Source organism: Ascaphus truei, chromosome 4, assembly GCF_040206685.1.
Source record: "Ascaphus truei isolate aAscTru1 chromosome 4, aAscTru1.hap1, whole genome shotgun sequence".
Lineage (NCBI taxonomy): Eukaryota > Metazoa > Chordata > Amphibia > Anura > Ascaphidae > Ascaphus > Ascaphus truei.
In genome coordinates, this window is record NC_134486.1 from 289,493,972 (window position 1) to 289,519,596 (window position 25,625).

Consider the following 25,625-nt stretch of genomic DNA (forward strand, 5'->3'; position numbering starts at 1 on the left):
TGCTTGTAGACAGCAGGCTTAGCAATAGTGCCCAATGTCAGACAGTAGCTCCAAAGGCCAATAAGAAATTATCTTCCATTAAATGGGATATGGATGGAAGGGAAGTAGGTATAATTGTCACTGTATAATGCATTGGTAAAACCACACCTTGAATATGGAGTACTGTTTAAGGCACCAATCAATAAAGAAGATATTATGGAACTAGAAAAAGTGCAGATAGGAGCCACCAAATGAATAACGGGGATGGATAATCTGATTTATGAAGAGAGGCTAGCTAAATTAGATGTGTTTACATTAGGAAAGAGGCGTCTAAGAGGGGATATGATAACTACAGTATATACAAATATATTTGGGGTCAATACAAGGAGCTTTCCAAAGAACTATTCATCCCAAGGGAAGTACAGACGACACAGGGTCATCCCTTAAATTTGGAGGAAAGGATATTTTATCAGCAACAAAAGGAAAGGGTTATTTACAGTAAGGCAGTTAAATTGTAGAATTAATTACCCATGGAGACTATTATAGAAAATATAATATATATCTTTAAAAAAAAAGAAAAGTTGGACATCTTTTTAGAAAGGAAAAATAAACAGGGACTTACCAAATAAGTAAACATAGGAAGGATGTTAGCCCAGGAAGAAATCTATTTTCCATTATTGGAGTCAGGAAGGAATGTATTTTTTATATGATAAGTATGTGTCATCTAAATTTAACATAGGTTGAACTCGATGGATATACTGTGTGTATTTTTTCAACCTAATCTACTATGCAGCAATGTTTTTTATTTTACCATATGTTTGTTCTACTATCATCATATTAAACCATAATGTATACGGTCTAGTCACAAGGGTGTCAATAGGTTATAAATAAATGCATATGGTCTCTACAAACTCATAGAGGAATAATTTATTCTGAGTCATTGCCATTATTATTCCATTAAAGGTTTGGTGCAGAATCCTTAATTTCCATTAACTGGGATCTTAGTGCCTTGAGAATTGAGGAGTACCATACAAATAAGTTAGTCATAGAAAGCAGATACTTTCAACAAGCAGCACTAATCAAGATAGTACCTTAAAAAAGCAGTCCCAGCGGTACGTACAATTTTTTTTTTTTTTTTTTACCAAAACTGCATATTGATTTGTTCTGTCGTAATCGATCAGCAAATATACTGCTTACCTGGCTGCCTTTCAGTTTCAATATATCCTCCAGTCAGTGTAACTCAGCAGCTACAATGTATTCTGATATTACTGTGGTAGCATTGCCTATCATTACAGTTTACAGCCCAAACTGTTGAGAATCTTTGAAACAAAGTATCACAAACAGGAGTGTTGCAAAAAGCTTGCACTGCTGGGGAGGTGGCTAAAACCTGCTGCAGAAATCAAAGGATGCTAAGTATATGAAAACTAATTAAATATGGCACTGAGTTGATTTTTTTTAATGCAGTAAATATTATCTAATACTACAGAACTGATTTATTTACAAAAACAAAAACATGTAGGATTATGCATGAATTGCTTCTGTCTTATCTAAGCATTCATTTGATATATTTAGATGTGTAAGAAATGTGGTTTGAGTAAAAAAAAGTTTTTTATTTGATGAGCAAGTGAAAGCCTCCCCCCTCATTCCTTGCTTGAGGAAGATTCTAGAACACCCATCCCATGTACAGATGTAAGCCCAACTATCTTCAGTGCCATTGCCACACATGGTCACATGACCACGGCAGTAATGGCACCAAAGAATTACCCTGTGCGGGTCCTATTTTGAAGCATGCCCCCCCCCCCCCCCCGCAGCTCCATCATGGTAGACACTGTCCCCGACTAGGACAGTAAGTCTAACTACATCGTTATAGTAATGTTGTATAATATTAATTTCCCTCTAACACAGTATTATACTGCCATGTTAGAACTTACAAAATCTACTGTGTACAACAACTACAAAACTATACTGTCCCAGACCTGATTTACCACAAGTAGAATGCACCAGTGAAGCTTGATTCAGAATTTCCAGGATTATATTCTCCAAAAGAAAAGTCAGACTCTGATCAGCAATCTCGGAGATGGATAATGCCTAACCACTTGGGACAGCAGATCATTTAACACCTCAAGTACCTGATTAATGTAACGCATCATTGCTGAATGAGCTAGCACAAACCGACTCTGAGACTCTCTCGTAGCGCAATTCTCACATCCCTTAAATTGAGTGAGTGAGTATTGTTGGCTGCTAGAAGAAAAACACGAATTTAGTTTTGTGCGTACAGCCAATATTTTTGCCCCTTAATTTATTACACACTTACAAATGTCAATGAACAATTATTGGGTCACTGGCATATGTAGTAAACGGAAATAGTTTTTTTTAGGGTATTGTGAAGCCTGAATTTCAGTATAATACCTTAGCACCCACACATCACATTATTGTCTTATTTTATTTTCTATCATAGTTACATAGTTACATAGTTACATAGTAGATGAGGTTGAAAAAAGACGTAGGTCCATCAAGTTCAACCTATGCTAAATTTAGACAACAGATACTTTATCCTATATCTATACTTACTTATTGATCCAGAGGAAGGTAAACAAAAAAAACCATTAAGGGAAAAAATTAATTCCTTCCTGACTCCAAGAATTGGCAATCGGATTAATCCCTGGATCAACATCCTTCCCATGTATACTTATTTGGTATATCCCTGTATACCTTTCCCATCTAAAAAGATGTCCAACCTTTTTTTAAACAAATCTATTGTATCTGCCATCACAGTTTCCATGGGTAATGAATTCCACATTTTAACTGCCCTTACTGTAAAGAACCCTTTCCTTTGTTGCTGGTGAAATTTCCTTACCTCCAACCTTAAGGGATGGCCCGAGTCCTTTGTACTGCCCGTGGGATGAATAGTTCTTTTGAAAGCTCCTTGTATTGTCCCTGAATATATTTGTATATAGTTATCATATCCCCTCTTAGACGCCTCTTTTCTAATGTAAATAAATCTAATTTAGCTAGCCTCTCCTCATAAGTTAGAATGTCCATCCCCTTTATTAGTTTGGTGGCACTTCTCTGCACTCTCTCTAGTTCCATAATGTCTTTTCTTAGGATTGGTGCCCAAAATTGTACTCCATATTCAAGGTGTGGTCTTACTAATGCTTTGTAAAGGGGCATAATTATGTTTACTTCCCTTCCATCCATTGCCGTTTGATGCAAGATAAGATCTTGTTTGCCTTTCTTGCTTCTGCATGACATTGGGCACTATTGCTAAGCCTGCTGTCTACAAGCACTCCTAAATCCTTCTCCATCAAGGATTCCCCCAATATATCTCCATTTAATTTGTAAGTCGCCTTTTCATTCTTGCATCCCAAATGCATAACCTTACATTTATCTGTATTAAACCTCATCTGCCATTAACTTGCCCACGTTTCCAGTCTCTCCAAGTCCTTCTGAAGAGAAATTACATCCTGCTCTGATTCTATTACCTTACACAATTTAGTATCAGCAAAGATGGAGACTTTGCTCTCGAACCCAACCTCAAGGTCATTAATAAACAAGTTAAAAAGCAGGGGTCCCAGTACCGATCCCTGAGGTACTCCACTCACGACTTTAGCCCAACCTGAAAAAGTTCCATTTATGACAACCCTCTGTTGTCTGTCCTTTAACCAGTTTTCAATCCAGGAGCATATACAGGTAAACCCCGTTATAATGCGGTCCTCGGGGTCCACCCCGAGACCACCGCGTTAGTAACGGGGTCGCGGGAAAAAAAATGGCCGCCGCTTTAGCGCATATTCACCCCGCGGTGAAGGAGATGGGAGCGGGGATGTCCCTCCGGTCCCCGCTTCCCTCTGTCACCGCGTGACAGGCCGCGGGACAGGAGATGGGAGGGGGGATGCCCCTCAGGTCCCGGCTTCAACCTGTCACCGCGGGACAGGAGATGGGAGGGGGGATGCCCCTCCAGTCCCGGCTTCCCCGTCACCGCGGGACAGGAGATGGGAGGGGGGATGCCCCTCCGGTCCCGGCTTACCCGTCACCGCGGGACAGGAGATGGGAGGGGGGATGCCCCTCCGGTCCCGGCTTACCCGTCACCGCGTGACAGGAGATGGGAGGGGGGATGCCCCTCCGGTCCCGGCTTACCCGTCACCGCGTGACAGGAGATGGGAGGGGGGATGCCCCTCCGGTCCCGGCTTCCCCGTCACCGCGTGACAGGAGATGGGAGGGGGGGTGCCCCTCCGGTCCGGGCTTCACCTTCTCCCCACCGTTGTCCCCGCTGCCTGCGCAGGAGGAGAGGGGGGGGGGAGCGGGTGCTGGTGTGTGTAAGTGTGTGAGAGTGTGAGAGTGTGTGTGAGTGTGTGTAAGTGTCTGTGAGTGTGTGTAAGTGTCTGTGAGTGTGTTTAAGTGTGTGTGAGTGTGTGTAAGTGTGTGTGAGTGTGCGTAAGTGTGTGTCAGTGTGTACCCTTACCATCTCCTTTCCCTGTGCTGCAGGTCGCTGGTCCCCTACCTGGTCAACCCCTCTGTGTGGAGTCGGATCCTGGGGTTGTAAGTAATTGCAGGCTCCAATTAGGGACAAATAAACTGGGGCCAGCAACAGACCGGCGTATTATGGTCCTTTCCCCGCGGGGTCACTCGGTACTTGTAGTTCAGGCTCCACTATGTTTACAACGTGTGTGTGTGTGTGTGTGTGTGTGCAGTGTGCGTCAGTGTGAGCAGTGTGTGTGCAGTGTGTGTCAGTGTGAGCAGTGTGTGCAGTGTGTGTCAGTGTGAGCAGTGTGTGTGCTCACACTGCAGTGTGTGCAGTGTGAGCAATGAGCTGTGTGTCAGTGTGTGCAGTGTGAGCAATGAGCAGTGTGTGTGCAGTGTGCAGTGTGTGTGCAGTGTGAGCAATGAGCAGTGTGTGCAGTGTGTGCAGTGTGTGCAGTGAGTGTGTGCAGTGAGTGTGTGCAGTGTGTGCAGTGTGCAGTTTTTTTAAACGGGAGCCACGGGAAAACCGCGTTATAACCGAATCGCGGTTTAGCGAGGCACGTTATAACGGGTTTACCTGTATTCTTACTGAGTCCAATTTTCTTTATTTTGTACACCAACCTCTTGTGTGAAACCGTATCAAAAGCCTTTGCAAAATCTAAGTAGACCACATCAACTGCATTACCCTGGTCTAAATTCCTACTTACCTCCTCAAAGAAACAAATAAGGTTAGTTTGGCAAGATCTATCCTTCATAAATCTATGCTGACTATTACTAATAATTTTGTTTTCCATTAGGTATTCCTGAATATTATCCCGTATTAAACCTTCAAGTAGTTTCCCTACTATTGAACTCAGGCTTACAGGTCTGTAATTTCTCGGTTGTGATCTAGCTCCCTTTTTAAATATAGGCACCACATCTGCTTTATGCCAATCTTGTGGTACTGAGCCTGTGGAAATGGAGTCCTTGAATATTAAATATAATGGTTTAGCTATTACTGAGCTTAACTCCTTGAGAACTCTTGGATGTATGCCATCGGGGCCAGGTGCCTTATTTACTTTAATTTTTTCAAGTCGCTTATGAACTTCTTCCTCAGTTAACCAATTATTCATTAATATGGAGGTTGTGGCTTCCTCCTGCGGCACTACTATTGAATTTGATTCTTCCCTGGTAAACACAGAGGCAAAGAATTTGTTTAATACCTCTGCTTTTTCCTTATCTCCAATAATCTGCCTACCCATCTCACACTGAAAGGGTCCTATATTTTCTTTTCTCATTTTTTTGTTATTAAGGTACTTAAAGAACTTTTTTGGGTTGACCTTACTTTCTATTGCAATCCTTTTTTCATTATCCATTTTTGCTAATTTGATTGCCCTTTTGCAATTTTTGTTACATTCCTTATAATTCTGATACGATGTCTCTGTCCCTTCTGACTTAAAGAATCTAAACGCCTTCCTCGTCTTGTCCATTTCCTCCCCTACCTGTTTATTTAGCCACATTGGATTTGACTTATTTCTTTTATACTAATTACCCAAGGGTATACACTGATAAGTGTGCTTTTCTAACAATGTTTTAAAGACTGCCCATTTATCTTCTACATTTTTCCCTGCAAAAACATCATCCCATTGTATTACTACTTGATTAGACCTCAGTTTATTAAAATCTGCCTTTTTAAAGTTTAACGTCTTTGTTGAACCCAAGTAATCTGTTTTTTGATAATTTATTTCAAATGAGACCATGTTATGATCACTGTTACCCAAATGTTCCAGGACTTGAATATTTGTTATTACTTCTACATTGTTTGATATGACCAAATCCAGAAATGCCCCTCTCCTGGTTGGTTCCTCAATAATTTGGGTCATATAATTATCTTTAAGCACCCCCAAAAACCTGTTTCCTTTTGTTGTAATGCTAATCTCATTGCCCCAGTCTATGTCTGGATAATTAAAATCCCCCATTATGCAAACATGACCCAGTTTTGATGCCTTCTCCATTTGCAAAAGTATTTTAGCTTCCTCAATCTCACAGATATTTGGTGGTTTATAGCATATTCCCACAAACATTTTCTTTATACTTTTACCTCCACTGCTAATTTCTATCCACAAAGTCTCTACATTTTCATCATTCCCTTCATAAATATCATCCCTTATAATAGGTTTTAGATCCGGTTTAACATATAAACATACTCCACCTCCCCTTCTATTTGTTCGATCCTTCCCAAAATGAGAATAACCCTCTAAATTAACTGTCCAGTCATGAGTTTCATCCCACCATGTTTCAGTAATGCCTATGATATCATACTGCTCCGTTGCAGCTATTAATTCAAGCTCCCCCATTTTATCTGTCAGGCTTCTTGCATTAGCAAGCATTTAACTTTTTTTTCAGCCTGTACTATTATCTTGAATAACTATAAGTATACCGCTCACCAAATAGCAATAATAATAGCCAGTGCAAAGGGATAGTACTGGCATAGCAAGTAGAAAGGGGGACAACAGAGTGGAGTATATACACTGGCGACACACTTTATTCGAGCTCGGCTAGTCCCACGAATTCGGGTATACCCGGGTGTATTGAGGTTTGTGACTGTTTTCTGCCCGAGTGCATTGAGGTATTTTCCAAGCAGGGATTGAAGCATTTTATTCCCTCTGGCTGCAATACTGCACAGTATATATATATATACTGCATTACAATTCATGAATTTATACCATCTGGTAGACACGCGAAGCATTGCAGCCTATAAAATCCTAATCATTATCATTTAACAGATCAGCCGCCCGTCAGCCAGGCATGAACCCAGGCTGGGAAGGCAAACGCAACGGGGCTTGTCAGAGGTGAGGAGCGGCGCATTCCAGGTATCTGCCAGGTACATACTGGGTATTTGCTCGAATAAAGTGTGTCGGTGCAGTAGCAAGGAATGGGTACTTCTTGAAGGAATAGGGAGTGAGCAATAGGGGAGACCCTGGTAAAAGTTTATTGTTTTGCCCATTAGGCAGTTTTAGGTAATTGTTTACTCCTAGCACTGGGTGCGATTACCAGGGTCTCCCCTATTGCTCACTCCCTATTCCTTCAAGAAGTACCCATTTCTTGCTATATACTCCAATAGCCAGACTGTGCAGTGACAAAAGGGATCTGTGGGAGATCACTCTGTTGTCCCCCTTTCTACTTGCTGTACTATTATCTTATCTGCTCCTTCCTTTCTGCTCCCACTTGGTTTAGTCTTTTTAAGTTTTCTAGTATTATCTGTATTTACTATGGGTGTCTCACTGCTTGTCAAACGTGCACTTGCCCTCATTCTACCTCCATACCACCTTGTATCCTCATCTATTCCATTTAGTTCATTATCTGTTTCATTCCCCTCCCCCCTCCATCCTAGTTTAAAATCTCCTCCAAAAATTCTCCCCCCTAGCACAGAAGATCCCTCTTCATTGAGGTGCTATCCGTCCCTAGAATATAGATGGCACCTCTCAGAAAAGGCGTCCCAGTGCTCTAAAAACCCAAACCCCTCCTTCCTGCACCACTTTCTTAGCCATGCATTAACCTCCCTGATCTCTGACTGTCTCCCTGCGGTAGCGCATGGCACTGGTAGTATTTCAGAAAATACTACCTTGGAGGTCCTTGCCTTAAGCTTTTGGCCTAGATCCCTGTAATCATTTTTTAGGACCCTCCATCTTTCTCTAACTTTGTCATTGGTGCCAACGTGTACCAAGACCGCCGGGTCAATCCCAGCCCCCCCCCCCCAACAATCTGTCTACCCAATCCGCAATGTGCCGAACCCGAGCACCCGGGAGACAACAAACTGTTCGGTTCATGCGGTCCCGGCAACAGATTGCCCTATCTACCTTCCTAATAATGGAGTCCCCTACCACCACAATCTCTCTTTGTATCTGAGCATCCTGAGTCCCCACTGTGCTGGAGGAACTATTCCCCTGGCTGCTGGAAGAATTAGTCTCCCCCAGCCTTGCCATTTCTGCCCCAACATTCCCAATATCTTCACTCAACATGGCAAATCTATTGGGATGTGTCAGCTCAGAAACGACCTGCCTCTCCCTATTGCCCCTGCTTCCCCTTCTAACTGTCACCCAGCTACCTAGTCGAAGCAAGGGCCTACTCAGTGAGCTCTAATTCCCTTTCAAGATTGCCAATGTCCCTCAATATTGCAAGTTGCCTCTTCAGATCAGCAATCTCTGATTCTAAAGAGACCACCCGCTCACACTTCCCACAGCAGTATGCTCCTTGGAACACCTGCTCCAAGTGCACATACCCTGTTTAACCGCTTCCTTGTTCAAACTGCTTCTGGTTCTAACTGCACACACTTTAACCAACCAGCCCTTCAAATCAACCATCAAAACAATTTCTGACAAAGCTCTATCAAATAAATGGAATGGTTCTGTTTGGTTTATAGAGCTGAGTGTAGGTGAATTAAACAGAAAAGAACCCTGCAACATCAGCGTTTATGTAAGTAAAGTCATATGTATAAGCTCTGTGTAAGCTCTATGTGTAAGCTCTATGTGTATGCTCTATGTGTAAGCTCTATGTGTAAGCTCTATGAAAACATGATGGCATATTTGCTGAAAAGAGGGACACGTAAAAGTAAAGTATCAGTTATCAGCACACAATGGGGTGTCTACGTATAACCTTGAAGTAGATTAGTGAACTCCACTATCAAGATGCAGACATTATTAGAGGCATTATTTATAGGTTCAGTTTATAAAGGTAAAGATTTAGAGCACATATAGTAACATAAGTAGACAGGTAACTAGCAGTGAGTGAGTGGAACGACTTAAAAAGTCAAGACTGACAATTTGAATCTTATTATGGATGGCACAGAAAGCTTATGTAACTTTCATTTGTGACCAAAGATATTTCAATGCACCTGCTGTGGAGGGCTTGAATCTTGTCATGAGCAAATTCCAGTGTGCTATATATACACATGTCACAGTCAGTAAGTAGTACATAGGGTTTATGTATGGCAATAGCACACTAATATGAGTGATAGCACAATATAATGACTCTGGATAAGTTACAATTAAAAGTGAATCAAAATAGGGTGTACACATAATGGGTAACATGTAATTAATTTTCACCATCTCCATGCAGTCAAGGAGATAGTTATGCCAAGTCACATACAGTATAATGATGGAAATTAATATAAGCAACGCAAACACAGTTTGACATACCAATTACATTTAGACAGTGGATCATATAAACGGTAGTACAAACATCATATAAACAGAGTGGTCTCCCAAGCTCGAAAAAAGGCATATAAATGTCTAGAAGATAATGGCCGGGAATGCAGACCTCTGGATTGCGGGCGGTTGCTATTTCACGTGCAGATATTTACATTACCATTATCCACTGCAATTTGCATGGACCACGGCATGGACAAACGGAATCACAGTAAGACTACATGGTACATAGAAGACACACCTACTTAATTGTAATTGTTGAGCAGTGCCATGCAGCCCTGCCTTCCCCGCAGAGGTCAAAATAAACTGAAAATATATCCACCTGATAATCTGAAGGCATCAGGGACGCTCCGCTCGAGTTGGTGGCTGGAGGTCCCATCCGTGGTTTCTTGTTCAGAGGTCCTTGGTTAAGACTGGAGTCTTGGCTGTGCTGGAGTCCTGCCGCAGCTGCTCCACCTGTACCATTGGCCTGGGTGTTATTCTGCAGCTGTACTTGTTGCTGCTGAGTCGCTGTCTGCTGCTGAGTCGCCACTTGTTGCTGGTGCTGATTTTGTGCCTGTTGGTTCTAAAAAGCAAAAACATTTATTGAATGTCGTTTAAGTCTATAAATTATATAAATAAAAACTTACAGTTCTTATGCGAAGACACAAACTAGCAACATGAAAATTTAAATGGGCAACAGTTATTTGATTATGGGGCAATATAATATCTTTTTTTTTTAACCTGATTACATGTTGTTTTTCAATGCCTCACTTAACCTGCCTTACAAAAAGTCAATGGCTTTCCACTTGTGTTCTGCAGAACCCTTGGGTTCCACGGAGGGTTATATTTGGCAATTGTGGACATTTTATTAATGATAATGTTGCTGTACAAAATAAAGTTTCAGTTACAGCATCCTTGGTGTGGTCTTTGAAAAGAGAACCATTCTGGCTGCCCCAGGATCCTCATGGAATGGAGGCGCTGCGCTGACTACAAGCAACCAGCTGAAAGCCTGACCTGATGTCTCCCCACAACATCGCGGAGCCCTCAGGCCTTCTGTAACACCAACAGGTATGCACCAGCACCAGAACACACTGGGTAGCGACATGATCTTCCTTAGGGTGGGGGAGAAGGTGCTACCTACAGTATGCAATGATAGAGATATCTCTGGGTTCTGTGGGGCTTTCCATCACCCATCTCTTCTAAGTGTAACGGTGTTCCCCCCCCAACCGCAGATAGGGGTCATTACGGGGTGTGTGTGGTGCATACCTGCTGGTAACAAGAGGGCTCCTCTGACACTCAGGGGCAGCACCAGTGAAGGGGGAAACCCCATGATGACTACTGGCAGTTCTGCTGTACCAGGGCTTACTGCCAGGTGAAGGGTAAATTAGTACTCAGGGGTGACCCTGCTACTTAAGCAAGTTGGATGGCCAACCATTTATGGTGTAGAGATACATTGAAATGTGTTATTTTAAATGCGCTCTACAATCCTGTTTTCATGTAAGGACTACACTACTCAAGCAATTATTAAAAGGAGACTACTTTTTGAGATGCATATAGAACTCTCACATTAACTCTGGGAAGATTTTCCTCAAGAAAGTTGCTTTTAGCTGCAGTCCAGCTGTGTGAGCCTACTTCACAAAATGTGTTAGAAATGCAGACAGCACCTGACTGCAGGCACATGCCTGAAATGCTTCCACAGACATGTAAATGGGACTGAAATAGCTTTCCTCCTTTTGAAATGGGCTGATCATTTTTTAAATGATGTAACCACTACACGATGCATAAGATCATATGCTTATTATGAACGGTCAACAATGCAGATTGACGTTATTATATCATCATTATGTGACCAAGTATGAATGCTCTCTTTACCCTGTGGTCTATGGTTAGCTATTCTTTCACTGTCTCACAAAATGGACCTATGTGTAAAGTTGCTGGAGCAAGCAAGCAATATAAAATGCTGGTGTTTGACTTATCAATTTGTATTTGTGAAGTGACTTCCAAGACAATCCTGTTCATCCCCATGTAGTATTCCCGAGGATTGTGCACATTCACATAGTTTAACATACGGTATGGCGTAGGTTAAAAGAGAATTGCATAGCAGTTCAGGTACTGCCAATAACGTAAAACATGTTGTCAGGAAAAGAAATAAGTTATTGGAAAAACATGTGTAACCAGCTTATGAGATGGATGCATTGTACAAAAAAAAAGTGTGGCGTGGGGAATTCCCAGAATAAAGGCTACTGACCACCTTGGACCTCTAGGGGTTTCTAATTAGCCGCTACAGTACCTCAGGGTAAGCTTGTGGGGGGTGTTACCATTTTGTTTGTGCTTAATGTATAATTGATACAGTGAACTAGATTCATACAGTACCTTGTCAGCTTTTTCTTCTGGCTCATCTTCGTTTAAAAATTCTCGCTTTGGATATGGTATCTGGCACCCTGCAAATACACTGAGGCAATGCAGTCAGTAAACACAAAAGGTACAACACAGTGGTAGCATCTATCATCTGAATTTCAAGATTATTATTGCTTTCTGCGTCAATAAACGCTCACCTTCTGTGCCATGTCTACCCTAAATGGTCAGTCTCTCTTATAATTTGTTCAATTATGACAAGCAGTCAAAGTATACCTGTAGTTCGAGACTTACAATTCTACATTCTAAAAACAAAAAAAAAACAAATGTATTTTAGAAGGACTTTCTCTTTTTCTGCTTTTGTAGCATAAATGTCATTCTTAAATGAAGCGTACAATGTTTAGCAGGATTAGAATTTAGAATTTTAGAGTTTAGAATTTTCTCAAGTCAGACAGTTCCAATACTTTATTATTTGTTTCTTTATAAAATGTTTTACCAGGAAGTAATACATTGAGAGTTACCTCTCGTTTTCACGTATGTCCTGGACATAGTTGTGATGACAAATAATACATGGTTACATGCCACTGATTGTTTTGTTTTATCTTTCATTCAACTGTAAACAAGATCATTTCTCATTGTGTTATCTTGAGGCAAATCAGATCAACCTCTGATGCATACAGTATATTATATATAAGAATACAATATTAATAAAATTGCAACATAATATACATGCTAGGATACATGTTTCTAATTGGGAAAAAATACTTTCCTTTCAATGCATTTCCTCCTATTCCTGTTAATTCATTATGAACGTGAAAGACCAGGAAAAAGACCAGCAAAAAAATGCATTTGTTCCAGTTGTTCTTCCACCCAGGCAGTTTGTACTCTTCAAAGTCCCGGATCACATTTGGGTAATTCATACCAGGTCATATGGGACATAAAAGTATTTGTTAAAAAAAAAAAAAAAAACTAAAAAAAATCCTTGGAGAATAATTAAGATGTGACCCTGTCATTAACTGTAAAATGTGTCTAAATTATAATTGGTCCAGGGCCAACATGCTGATATGAAGAATGTATTGAGAATTTAGTGACAATTAGCTTTAATCAACATTACAGGCATCTACAAGACTTAATTGGGGTGGTGCCCCACTATCTCAATATGTGTCAAACTGTTTCTTCTTTGTACTGTAAGTGTACACACAAAATGCCCCAATGTCCTTCTTAATGTAATTTACATTGTGTGCCGAGCTCCAAAACAGATGACGTGGAAGCGACTGGAGGTGTTACCAAACCCAGTATGGCAGCACAGGCACAGGAATAGGCCAGAAATCAAATCCAGGTTTTACAGTCTCCAAAAGAAAGAAGCATTTATTTGAAACATATTTGTAGACACTACGTACATTTCTGTATGAATATAGTTTTAAATACATTTTGGAATAACTGTAGTGCTGCTTTAGCTTCAGTAAAAGAAACACCCTTCACAATTGCATACCTAAAATATTGTGCTGTTGCACGGAAATTTGAATTATAAACTGTACATACTCAGATGTAGGTAATGGGTCCTCTTGGAAGTAAAGATCCTGTAATGCCTGTTCAGATTTTAGTCTTTTTGTAGGGTCCATAGTAAGAAGCCTTTGAAGCTGCATGAAATCAGGTGAAAGAGCATTTGTAAACAAATATTTTGTCTAACAACATTCACATATAACGTGACCGCAGAAAATATACATAAAAATGTATAAAATGCATTGTAGCCCCCACTTTGGGGACCACTAGTTCTGTATGGGGTTAATTGCCTTAAGGGGTTAACTATGGGACCTCAGTCAGGTTTCTCCGCTCTCCACCAGGTAGATGCCAGGGTATATACAGGTTCTAGAAGCAGGTTCTTCAGGTTTCGGACTGGGGTGCTCACTGAATCCTGTAAATAGGTTTGTGTGTACAGTCATATGTATTAAGATGTGTCAATGTGTACTGTATTAAGATTATGCCATTCCTTGACAAAGTCTACCTAGATGGCCAAAATCATTGGACAATACTGGCTGAATAAATGTGTTTATTGCAAAATCTGTGGAGCCTCTACTCTATGAGAGCACTGGTAAAAGTATCAGTGGTTATTTTTTATTGGTGGGCAGCATATACCTTTTCTATACTCTTAAAATGTCTCCGGTCATCCATTAAGGTTTTCCAGTTGGTAACGTGCCCCTTTTTAAATTAGCACTCGAGATGGGCGAATCCTCCCAAATCCATTTCCCTAATTTTCTCGCAATTTGCCCCCAAAATCTGTTACGAGGTGTAAAATCCATGGACGGATTTGGTCGGTTTTAATCCACACGGATTCCGCAAACTCCGCCATTGGATACAATCCGCAAACGGATTGCTGAATCCGCAGATTGGATTCTGCAAATCCATCCACGGGTTGCGTAATAATAAAAAATCCGCAAAGCACGATTCGCCCTTTTTGCGATTGATCCGTGGAAATCCAAGGGACCAAAGGAACCGTCCGATCAGCTACGGTTCCAAATCTGCCCATCTCTAGTTAGCACCCATTAAAGGAATGGAAAACCTACGTTTGTGGGTGAATGGCAGCCTGATCGTCACAGTTCTCATAGGGTTGTCTATACTGCATCCCTCGCTCACTTCGCACATGCCTGTATAGCAGGTTCTCCCTGGCATCATAGTCTCACCGCAAGTGATATCTAACACCTCTTTTGCAATGGGCCACTAAGCCATGCACCTTCCCTGAATAGGAATGGTAACGATCAAGCACAAAGTCTTAAAAGTATTGTTTGCTATGAGTTTCTGTCAAGTATGACGTATATCGATACCTGTGCAGTGTTTTAGATGGCTGTCAATAAAGCACCTTGATTTATTCAATTCCGGGCGCCCATCTTTTTCCTATCCCTTTATCCATGCCCAGCCTGCACCTACCCAGCACCATGCAAAGGCCTGAGAGACTGAGCATTGCCATTGTACGTAAATAATCCGATGTGACCTCCTTTAGAGCCGGGTAAGGAGAGTTACACATAAATTATGTATTTGTTATTCCTCAGACTTTAATGTTGACTTTTTTCACCTTTAGGGATCATTGAAATCCATTCACAGATTCCCCAGAAGCCACTGCTCCTAATAGGCAACTTTAAGTGACCAATGAAAATAACCCTCCAGTAGTTTTCTAACATGGCAAATCACTGAGGTCAATACATATTGTGAGGGACTCTTAGAATATTCCAAATAGTTTGGCATTTTAAGACCTGATTTCATCTGCTGCCTATTACAGTGAGATTTGGAAATTTGTACAACAATACTTCATCATTTTGGGTTAAGAGGTTCATTACAGCAGCTGCACAGAGCAGTCACATACCTATAACTGTGTGAAAGGCCTCCACGTTGTTCAGCCACAAAGTCAGCAATACAGTACTGAACGCTTTTAAAATAATTACTCACTCTACACAGGTCAATATACTGTACTGTATATGTATTTTTATTTAAAGAGGGTCAACTAGTGTACCTATAACTGAACATCTAACATCTATTTCAAATGTATTTTCTTTCAGTATTGTATGTCTCTGTTTTGCAATCATTTGCTACAACCAAACTGTGGTAAATATGATCGGGAAATAATGTGATTTCTGGGAAAGCAGTGGCAAATAGATACCCACTCCACAGCTTATTTTTCCTTACTAATAATATAATCAGTACTCAGCCTAGTTCTGCATGACAAAATATTGCTTGTGTGAGGTCTTAATGGTGCTTGACTCAGCAATACACTGAAACCAAAGCGTATAACTACTCTCAGCAGAGATACTGTTACTTCACTAATGCAAACCATTTATAATGATGATAGACAGGTGCACTTTATAAGCTGTTTGTTTTAGGAGAGGCAATATAATCGTCAATTATCTGTAACGATACAGCTATAGGTAAAGTAAATATAGCTGCATTTAAACTCATTTCTCACTCAGCACACATTTCAAGAGAAACTCAGCTGGGATAGACGTGCTACTAATGCCACAAATATCCGACACATTTGACTTTAGTGCATTTTGCTGATGACAACAGCAACAAAAACAGATATCATCTTACCAGAAGGAAAACCTTGCTGTCAGGCTTAACTCTGTGCTTCTCCATGTATTTTGTAAGACTGCTACTAGCATACCTGCAAAATATTTTGCATAGACATTATTTTGGAGGGCAATAAGATAGGGCTCACTTTTGTATGACATTATCATGTAAACAGCTCTGTACATGAGGTTTAAATAAATACTTTTACACAACATTGTGACGTTATTTGTCTACTGTTCAAAGAAACATTGAATGTATGAGGGAAATATTGGAAACCCCACAAGAAAGAGCCATAATGACGCGAAGGATCTCCATACACTGCTGACAGTTAGTCTGTCCCTAGACCAGGGGTGAGCAAACTTTTTAGGCCGAGCCCCCCTTTTAATCCATGAAATTTCTCTGCCCCCCCCCCTGCCTGATGTAATCAAAATCACATTAAAAAAAAAACCTTTATTAAACGGTATACAATGTAAATACAAATATATCTAAGGCCACACATATAGTGCCGGCGACGGCGACGATAGCAAAAGTTGTATTTCGCTTTGCGGCGGCGGTGCGGGCGACCTGGCCATTGATTGGTTCAGGGGCTGTCACATGAGGCGACAGCCCCTGAAAAATCAAATATTGCCGGCTTTAAAAAATCGCATCGCCACGTCACGCTTACTATAAGCGCACGCGGCAGCGACAATGCATTTTTCGGATGACGTCGCGTCGCCGGCACTATAAGCGCAGCTTAAATACTTACATACTTCAACAGCTCGCTCTGTCAAAATTAGGCTGCGTCCTCGCTGCCGCTGAGAGCGGTGACATCACCAACTCTCCAAGCATGAGCACAGGGTGTCCTGCATAATTTTGCAAGCACGAGCGGGAAAGTGTTTACACTTTTTTTTATTATTATTTCTGTACATTCATAGTGTGATTGATATAGTGGCAGCCTACCCTTTCACTTGCAGAGGATCGCAGCGAAGCAGGTTGCCAGCGGAGGAGAGCAGGAACGCAGCGCTATTGTAGGGCAGACACCGGAGGGAGGGGCGTTTGACATCACAGGGCACGCGCGTGCTCCTCCCCCGTACCTCCGAATTACGTGACCGCCACCTGCACTATTCTGTTCGGCCGCGCGCGCACATCTTTTTCGCCTGCGCAGCCAGGTTTTGCCGTACGCGCCCCGCCTAAATAATCGACCCCCCTCAGTTTGTGCACCGCTGCATTCAATCACCACCCACACATACAATCACAACCAGCACACAGACACAATACACACTGCAATCATATATATACACATATACATATATATATATATGTATATGTGTATATATATGATTGCAGTGTGTATTGTGTCTGTGTGCTGGTTGTGATTGTATTGACATATATATACACATATATATATACACATATATATACACATATACACATATATACATACATACATACACACACACACATATATACATACATACATATACACACACATAAATACATATATACACACACACACACTACCTGGGGGAGGGAGTAACTAAACCTGCTCCGGTCCCCCCAATGTGCTGCAGAAAACGGGCGGGTAACAGACAGGAGGAGGAGGGCTTGTCTGTGTGCAGGGAAGGCCCCGCAGCAAGGCCCCACCGCCTCTGCAGGCCCCGCCCCCTCTGCAGGCAGACACAGCAGAGAACTGGAAGCAGTCTCTGCACGGAGCTTCTGGCCGCCAGTGCACAGCTCCGCCCGCCCCCATGTTTCCCCGCACGCAGCCTGCACCCCCCCCTACATAATCTTGCGCCCACCCCAAGGGGGCGCGCCCCCCAGTTTGCGCACCGCTGCCCTAGACTACTCCTGTTACCCAGATTCCCCCACACTTCCTTTTCACCCTGGACTCTGAGTGAGTGCCTGCCTGCTATTACCCCAGCAAGGCCTTTCTGTTTTTACACTGCCTTATCTTGATACACTGCACATCAGACAGAGAAGCACTCTCTACCCACACTACATCTGCAAGTACCTTTCTTCCTGTGATTTTCCATCAATAAAACTAAGAAAGACAAAATGACTTGTGCTTTGGAAGAGGGAAGGCATGGGTTAAGCCAGCGGTGCGCAAACTGTGGGGCGCGACCCCCAGGGGGGGCGCGACACTGCCGACGGGGGGGCGCGGGGTTTACAGAGGCCCCGCGCGCTTCCCGAAGGCACTTAAATTAAGTGCCGGGGGAGCTGCAGGGCCTCTGTAAACCTTACTTACCGTGGATCCGGCGGCTTCCTCCCTGCGGCGCCATGGCAACGCGGCGTCAAAATGACGCTGCGAGGTCATGTGACGTCACGTTGCTATGGCAACGTGACGTCATTACGCCGGAGCGCGGGTAAGTTGGGGTTGGAAGGGGCGCGGGAGCGAGGGGACAGCCGTCAGGGGGGCGCAGGGAAAAAAGTTTGCGCCCCCCTGGGTTAAGCTAACTGGAATTATTCATACATCATACGTGACCCTGGTTCCAGGATAGCAATACTTTTTTTTTCAAAGCCTAACAATGCTGTTAGCAGTATTTTGTTTTTAGTTACGTAATTTTTAAGCATTTCTAGGTATGCTGACATTAACCATTAACATTAACCATGTAACATTAAGTAATTTGTGAGCATTCAGTGAATATATTCTGAACTGCTTTCAAGAAAACTTAAATTAGCCTGAGCATCAAAAGTATTTTATAAAAATGAGGAATAGTTAGACAACATAGTTAATACATCCCATTCTAATCTGCTAAATCTATAAAGACAGCTATTATACAGGGTGTATCATACATTGTAGTATATTGATATTTTTATTATAAGGGTTGATTAATTACACATATACAGGCATACCCCGGTTTAAGGACACTCACTTTAAGTACACTCACGAGTAAGGACATATCGCCCAATAGGCAAACAGCAGCTCACGCATGCGCCTGTCACCACGTCCTGAACAGCAATACCGGCTCCCTACTTGTACCGGAGCTGTGCGCAAGCGGGGAGATTATAGAGCCTGTTACAAATGTGTTATTTACATCCGTTATGCACGTATATGACGATTGCCGTATAGTACATGCATCAATACGTGGAAAAAAGGCAGTGCTTCACTTTAAGTACATTTTCGCTTTACATACATGCTCCGGTCCCATTGCGTACGTTAATGCGGGGTATGCCTATATTGTGGATGTACAATATTTTTCTATTATTTTTATGTATAACTAACCAGGCTTTTGTTTTGCAATAGCTAAGATCTAAATTCCTGCATTTTATAGTAGTGCATTGTGGGTAACAGTGAGACCATATGTGAGTAGAAGAATGTTTTTTTTTTCCTTCTTTGAACTTTAGTTCATTTTACAAATTGCTTGAACGGCTTTTCTTTGTCCTCGCTAACGATTCCTTTTTTTGGGCCCCTCGCCTTTCCTTATCTGTTAACCCCCCCCTTGAGGAGTCAGGCGAGAGAGAGGTGCAGCTGTGGGCCATGGGAGGACAATAGGAAGGGGTGGCCAACTCCAGTCCTCAAGGGCTACCAAAAGATCAGGTTTTCAGGATATCCCTGCTTCAGCACAGGTGGCTCAATCAGTGGCTCAGTCATAATGAGTGAAGTACCTCTGCTGAAGCAGGGATATCCTGAAAACCTGGCCTGTTTGTAGCCCTTGAGAACTCGAGTTGGCCACCCCTGCCATGTGGGATAAGGTTTTGATTTGACATACCTAAGTTTGTGTTGTCAATTCTAGCTTCAGTCACTCGTGCTTTCTTTGGAAACCGTGGGCAAGTCACTGTGAAGTTTATGCACTAAGGAGAAAAAGCTATTCACTAACACCCACTTAATTTAGACTATAAGATCGTATTGCATCTGTATGATTGTTATTATTCTGTTATTATACTATGTTACATGGTTTATATTGCATAAACTCTTACGTTGTCCTTCTGAAGTCTTTCTGAAGTGTGGGATATTCTGGCATCTTTCGGATATCTTCCCAGTCTTTATCTAAGAAACAAAAAAATAATATATGACAAAATCAGATACAAAGATGGTGTGACAGGGGATTGCCCACTGTTAAAAACAGCTACAGTAGATCTGTGGATAACATGGATCTGTATTCAGGCCAGCAGTCTAACTTTGCGAGTTACTGTACCTTCGGTTAAGGATTTTAGGTCTTCCTGGTTCAATGATCAGGGCATCTGAGGTGCTGCAACATTGCTCTTAAGGGCCAACCTCTCTGCCCATTGCCCTGTATAAGAGGGCTTGTCAAGGTATTGCTATTATGTTGAAGGATCTCTTTGTTCCTGAAACTAAAGGCCACTTCACTGGATGTTTTGTGTGTGTTAGGCAGCACCCTTCGACTGTGTAAAGGGGGATTATGGACTGGACCCTGCTAGATTGGTTTGCATTTCGCTTTGTTGAGACAATTGAGGCCTCGGATATAGTGGGCATGTGAGCGCATGATGTCGCGCGTGCCTGTCGCCTGAGCAATCTGTGAACTGAGCGCTTGCAACGGGGAAACGTGGCAGAGGCGTGGCCGCGACATCACAAGGCTGGTTCACCCTCATTGGCTGAACAGCTCACGTGACCCGGCCGGCGCACGACAAAATCAATTTTTTTTGTCGGCTCAAAATTCAGGCGCGCGGTCGCTCTTCATCGCGCACGCGTGCGCTCACTTTGCCCGGCCCTATAGAGCTGCTACATTTTGTGTGCGCCATCGCTCGCACCATGGATGCAGCCTAAAGCTTTATTCTCCATATCGGTCTGTATCCAGCCTCTCAGTAGCAGATAGCAACAGCAAGAGAGGATCAGTTTTGTTTTCTTCAAATTTTCTTCCAAAACCATTAAGCCATATTGCTTTTATTTATTACGGTAAAGCTAATGGACCCATTACCGCACTGTGCTTTAATGGACAGATATGAAAGTCATTTATAGGTGCGGTTGGAGCTTTCAAAACCTGGCAACTATTTTCCTTGGGTTTCCTGTCTTGTAATTGCAGTGTAATGTAAACCCTTGCATCAAGTTCTTTCGTACATTACATGCATCTCTTTTTATCAGTGGAGATTACGTTTGAGCGAATCACATGCGAGTTTGCGTGTCCCGTTAGTAGTCCCTTCTGTTTATTAAGCACAAAACAAAAGTGCACGCTTCAAAGAAATCAATTACCTGCAGGGAATCCCATTACACTGAATATACGATCCAGCTGATCATGATGGAACGGGTTACTCGTTTTAATATCCTCTTGGCGACAATGAAAAATTGGTTCGGAAGTCAACAGTTCTGCGAAAATGCAGCCAATAGCCCAAATATCTGTTGAGAGGAAAGATGGATCATTTAGAAGTTTCTGGATATTTCCATCCCTTTTCTTTTCGATTTGATATAATAGGGCGAGATGATGTCAGAAAGCTACTACCTTTCTAATAGCAGTGCCATTGTGTAAAGAGTACTACTTAGCAGCCCCCATAGACAATGCGAGTATTGTGTGCCTTTTTTAGTTGTCCACACTGCAGTTCAGGTCATTTAAATTACATCACAAATGCTCTGAACAGTAATCTATATAGAATATGTATACAATACATAATATAATAGTAAGTAAAGTGCAGCTTATTTGCGACACAGTTGCTTTCTCCTTGTCCTTGTATGCTGACATTGTTACATACACTGTATAGAGTGTAGATGGGATTATACATATCAGGGATATGTGGCTCAGTGTGAGGATTGGACCTCAGTCCCGCCCCCGTGACGCGACGGGGGTGGGGGAGTGACGCACCTCACTCTGAGGCTCTGCACAGAAGTCGTGCTGCCAGTCGGGGGGACACCTCACGGACCGGCCTTAGGCCCCACCCCCCGTGACGTCGTGGGTGCCGCTTCTCGCGCGAGCACCACATTCCCACTACCAGGACCAGACCTAGGCTCCGCCCCTGCACCTCGTCCCGTGAAGCAACGGAGAGCGCTCCTGCTCACACTCCACGCCGGTGCCGCATCCCCAGGGGCACACGAGGGCTTGACTTCAATTACTCCACACCTACGGTGCACTCCGCCCCTATCTATCACTGGGCAACCTATCTCTGATTATTCATGACTCATTGCCTGCTAGCCTTCCCATCGGCTCCCTGCTCCTTATATGCTCAACCAGCCCTGAGGCAAATTGGCTGAGCATAAACTTCTGGTTATGTTTCGAAGTGCTTGCCTCAAGCATCCTGCTGCCCTGCTGTTGCTCTTGCATTCTGACTTGATTTCTCTACCTTTGACCTCAGCTTGTATCCGGACCGCTGCCTTCTCTGACCCCTGACCTCGGCTTGTATTTGGACTTCCACCCTCTCTACTCCAGGACCCCGGCTATGCACAACGACCATCTGACTTCTCCAATCCTAGACCACAGCGAGTACCATGACCATTCTAACCTCTACTACCCTGACCCAGCTACACGACTAAGACTCTGCAATCCGGACGCGGTTACGCGGTTGTAGGTCGGTGTATTCTGACATCCCCACCTCAGCCTCGCAGTCCCGTCCTGTTTGTGGTGACACTCGTTACACTCAGTCAGTAAAGGCACTCATTCCAAAACCTACGACACCAATTTTTAAGCAGGGGAGCGTTGTTCAAATCCTGGCATCAGCTCTTTGTGACCTTCACCAAAAAATGCATTGTAAGTTCTACAAGGCAAGGACTTTGACCTGCAAAAGTTCTGTGCACAGCATTATCAGTGCTGCACAGTAATAATATAGATATATGTAGCCCCTTTCCTTGTGACTAAGGGAACTACGCGTGCTGGGAACCTGTCTAGTGTACAGGAGGCCTGATCCTCCGCCACTGGGAGCCTGGGGTGATCGCATTATTTGGTACACATTACCTCCACCTGGGAGGAATCCTGGCGCAGCAGGATAACCCCTCGCACGAACAATACATGCAGTAAATAAAGGCACACACACAGGTATAACCAACTATATTTACCGACACATAAACAGAACAACACAGTAGTATACAAGGCCCCACAAGGCCGTACCCACACAGTGCCCCACTGTATATGACCAACACCTTGTCTACACCGCGGTGAGATTCCACCCAATGTTATGATGGTGCCCTGGGCACCTAACCACCCGGTGTCCACCAAGACAGGCCCATCCCAAAGTGTATGTGGAGTAGCACTACTCCTGTGTATGGCAGTTAGTGCACATTGGGTACCTTCCTGGTCTTAGGCCAGACCAGGCCAAACTGTAGAGTAGATCCGTCGGACCGCACAGTGAGCCCACAACGTGTCTATCCAATCCTTCTGTCCACCTCTGAGGGAGCTCCCGCTGGAGTGTGTCCCATTTGAATGTCTATGGTTGCCTGTGGTTTGGTCCGAGACCGCAGGCCGCGCGCATAACGTGGTGTCCAGTCATGAATTAAGCACTCTATCACTGTATATCACTAAGGTAAGTGTCCCTATCTGGGGCCTTCCATACCGTAACCACAACCTTGTAGAGACTCAGGGCTTAGCTGGGGCCTAAGGGGCAAACCTAGGCCTAGTCCAGGGAAGCACTGCTGGGATATCTAGTACCGGATGGAGCCTGTTCTAAGATGGCAGCTGCTCGTGGCTGTACTGCACATTCGCGAGGTTGGCAATGCGCATGTGCGAACACAAAATGGTGGCACCCTGCATACTCAGGACGCCGCGGAGTTCCGCAGCTCCCCTGGTCAACTCGCAGCCTCCCCAGAGCGACTCCTGCATCCAGCCGGGTCCACCTGCCGTTCCGGCGGCACCTGGACTCCTCTGCAGTCGGCCCCTAACCCACGGACCAGGAGGTAAAGGGGACCTGGCTACATATATTATTCCAATAAATCTACCACACACAACATCTAAGATGGCCAAGCACAGTGTGCAAAACTAGACAATCTATTTTTAAAATTGCTTTACAAAAATCACAAATCAGAGACAAACGAGCAAAGACAGTATTAGTTTTTTTTTTATCAGTCTATGGTGTATACATAAAAAAAATAACCTAAAAATATTTAGCTTCAAAATGAGTTTTAACAGGATTTAACAACAAAACACAACTAGAATTATTTGTGTCTGTATGAGTCACCAATGTACACCACTCTGTGATATATATATTTGTAGATCTATATAAAATTAAATGGGGGCTACAGTATATTATAGTATTACAATGGGGCAGTATTACAATAACAACTTGATAAAGGAGACAGAAAGCAAGGAAGTGTAGGTATTTTTACAGTCCCAACAATCATGTCTAGAGTGCTGTAACATAAAAAAAGGAATAAAGCCATTTACAACATGTACACACATTTCATGTGACATTGACCATTCTTTAATAAACAACCTAAAAATATAATACACTTTATTCATTAAACAAATGTAATCATACCTAAAGTAAAGAAGGAATTTCAGTAGTTTCTTTTCAGCTGGGATCCTGAAAAGAACAATACATGTCAAACAAATATTTTCTCCTTCAGGAGGCGTTCCTCGTGCTCTTCGAGAGTTCTTCCGAACACGATTATGTCATCGAGGTAGACTAAGCACTCATGGGGATTCATATCCCCAATGGTCTTCTCCATCAGTCTCTGGAAAGTTTCTGGGGAACCGGAAATGACTTTGGACATTCGGGTAAACTGGTAGAAGACGAGGGGGCAGACGAACGCCGTCTTCTCCTGGTCTTCAGAGCTCATGGGTACCTGGTAGTACCCAGATCTCAGGTCCAGCATGCTGAACCACTGGCTTCCCATCAGCATTCTGAGGATCTCCTCTTTCCGTGGCAGAGTGTACTGGTCTGGAACTGTACACCTATTCAGGGTCCATTAGTCTACGCACAGGCGGACCCATTTTTCTTGCATACCACCATAATCGGAGCGGCGTAGGAACTACGGGATTCGGTCACTATGCCCGCTGTCTCCATCTCCTTCAGGACGTCTATCATGTCCTCCACATCTCTGGGAGCGATACGTCTGGAATGGTCTCGGAGTTGCATGGTATCATTCAGCCGGATCATGTGCTGGTGTTCTTGTTGCAGCCCATGTCCATCTTACTAGTGGGGAACACCTCTCGGCGTTCCTCCAGCTTGGCACTTAGCCATCTCTTCCAGTCTGCTGACACGGTCGATTCCCTGTAATCAAACTGCAACCTGGCAGGCTCGTCTCGCTTGGTAGCGGTGTTTACGTGCGCCATCGTTTCTACGGTTGTAACGGATATATCCAACCTAGCCTCTGACAGGCGTCAAACGGTATAGTGTGAGGTAAGATGTTCTGGATGGTCACCGTAATTTTCTTTGGAATGGAGGATCTCCACTCCTGTATCTCTGAGACATCTTGTATCCTCTCTTGATGTCTTCCGCGGGTGTAGTCTCTAGAGAAAAGTACTGATTGGCTTTGTCTTGTCCTAGATAGCTGATTACAACTGCCATGTGCATCACTCCCCCTGGTGGAATCTCGATCAACCCCTTCTCATGATTGATGAGTTCACCATACTCCTCTTGTGCCGCGACCCTATAGCACTCTTCTTTGAGTACAGTCTGGATCCGTAGAGAGGGTAGGGTTAGTTCACCTGCTTTGTAAAGATACGCCCGGATCATGGCCCGCACCACATCGGTGTTGGTCCCCAGTATGATTGGAGAACTCAGGTGTTCCCGAGGCTCGGGACATATCAG

The 25,625-nt window shown here is 43.3% G+C and overlaps 1 protein-coding gene across 7 annotated transcripts in view; it reads right to left on the bottom strand.

Annotated features, from left to right (window-relative positions):
* The window catches only part of CDK19 (cyclin dependent kinase 19), a 285,352-nt gene that overhangs the window by 25,559 nt on the left and 234,168 nt on the right, over positions 1 to 25,625 (bottom strand). For 5 of the 7 annotated variants that reach the window (XM_075597622.1, XM_075597621.1, XM_075597618.1 and 2 more), the window contains 6 exons: positions 21,148 to 21,291; positions 19,917 to 19,986; positions 16,041 to 16,113; positions 13,503 to 13,600; positions 11,979 to 12,057; positions 9,946 to 10,188 (listed from right to left, as the gene is read on the bottom strand). In XM_075597622.1, coding sequence (XP_075453737.1) covers positions 9,946 to 10,188; positions 11,979 to 12,057; positions 13,503 to 13,600; positions 16,041 to 16,113; positions 19,917 to 19,986; positions 21,148 to 21,291 — 707 coding nt within the window. The remainder of the gene's footprint in view (positions 1 to 9,945; positions 10,189 to 11,978; positions 12,058 to 13,502; positions 13,601 to 16,040; positions 16,114 to 19,916; positions 19,987 to 21,147; positions 21,292 to 25,625) is intronic. The other 2 variants (XM_075597620.1, XM_075597624.1) reach the window with 1 other exon arrangement.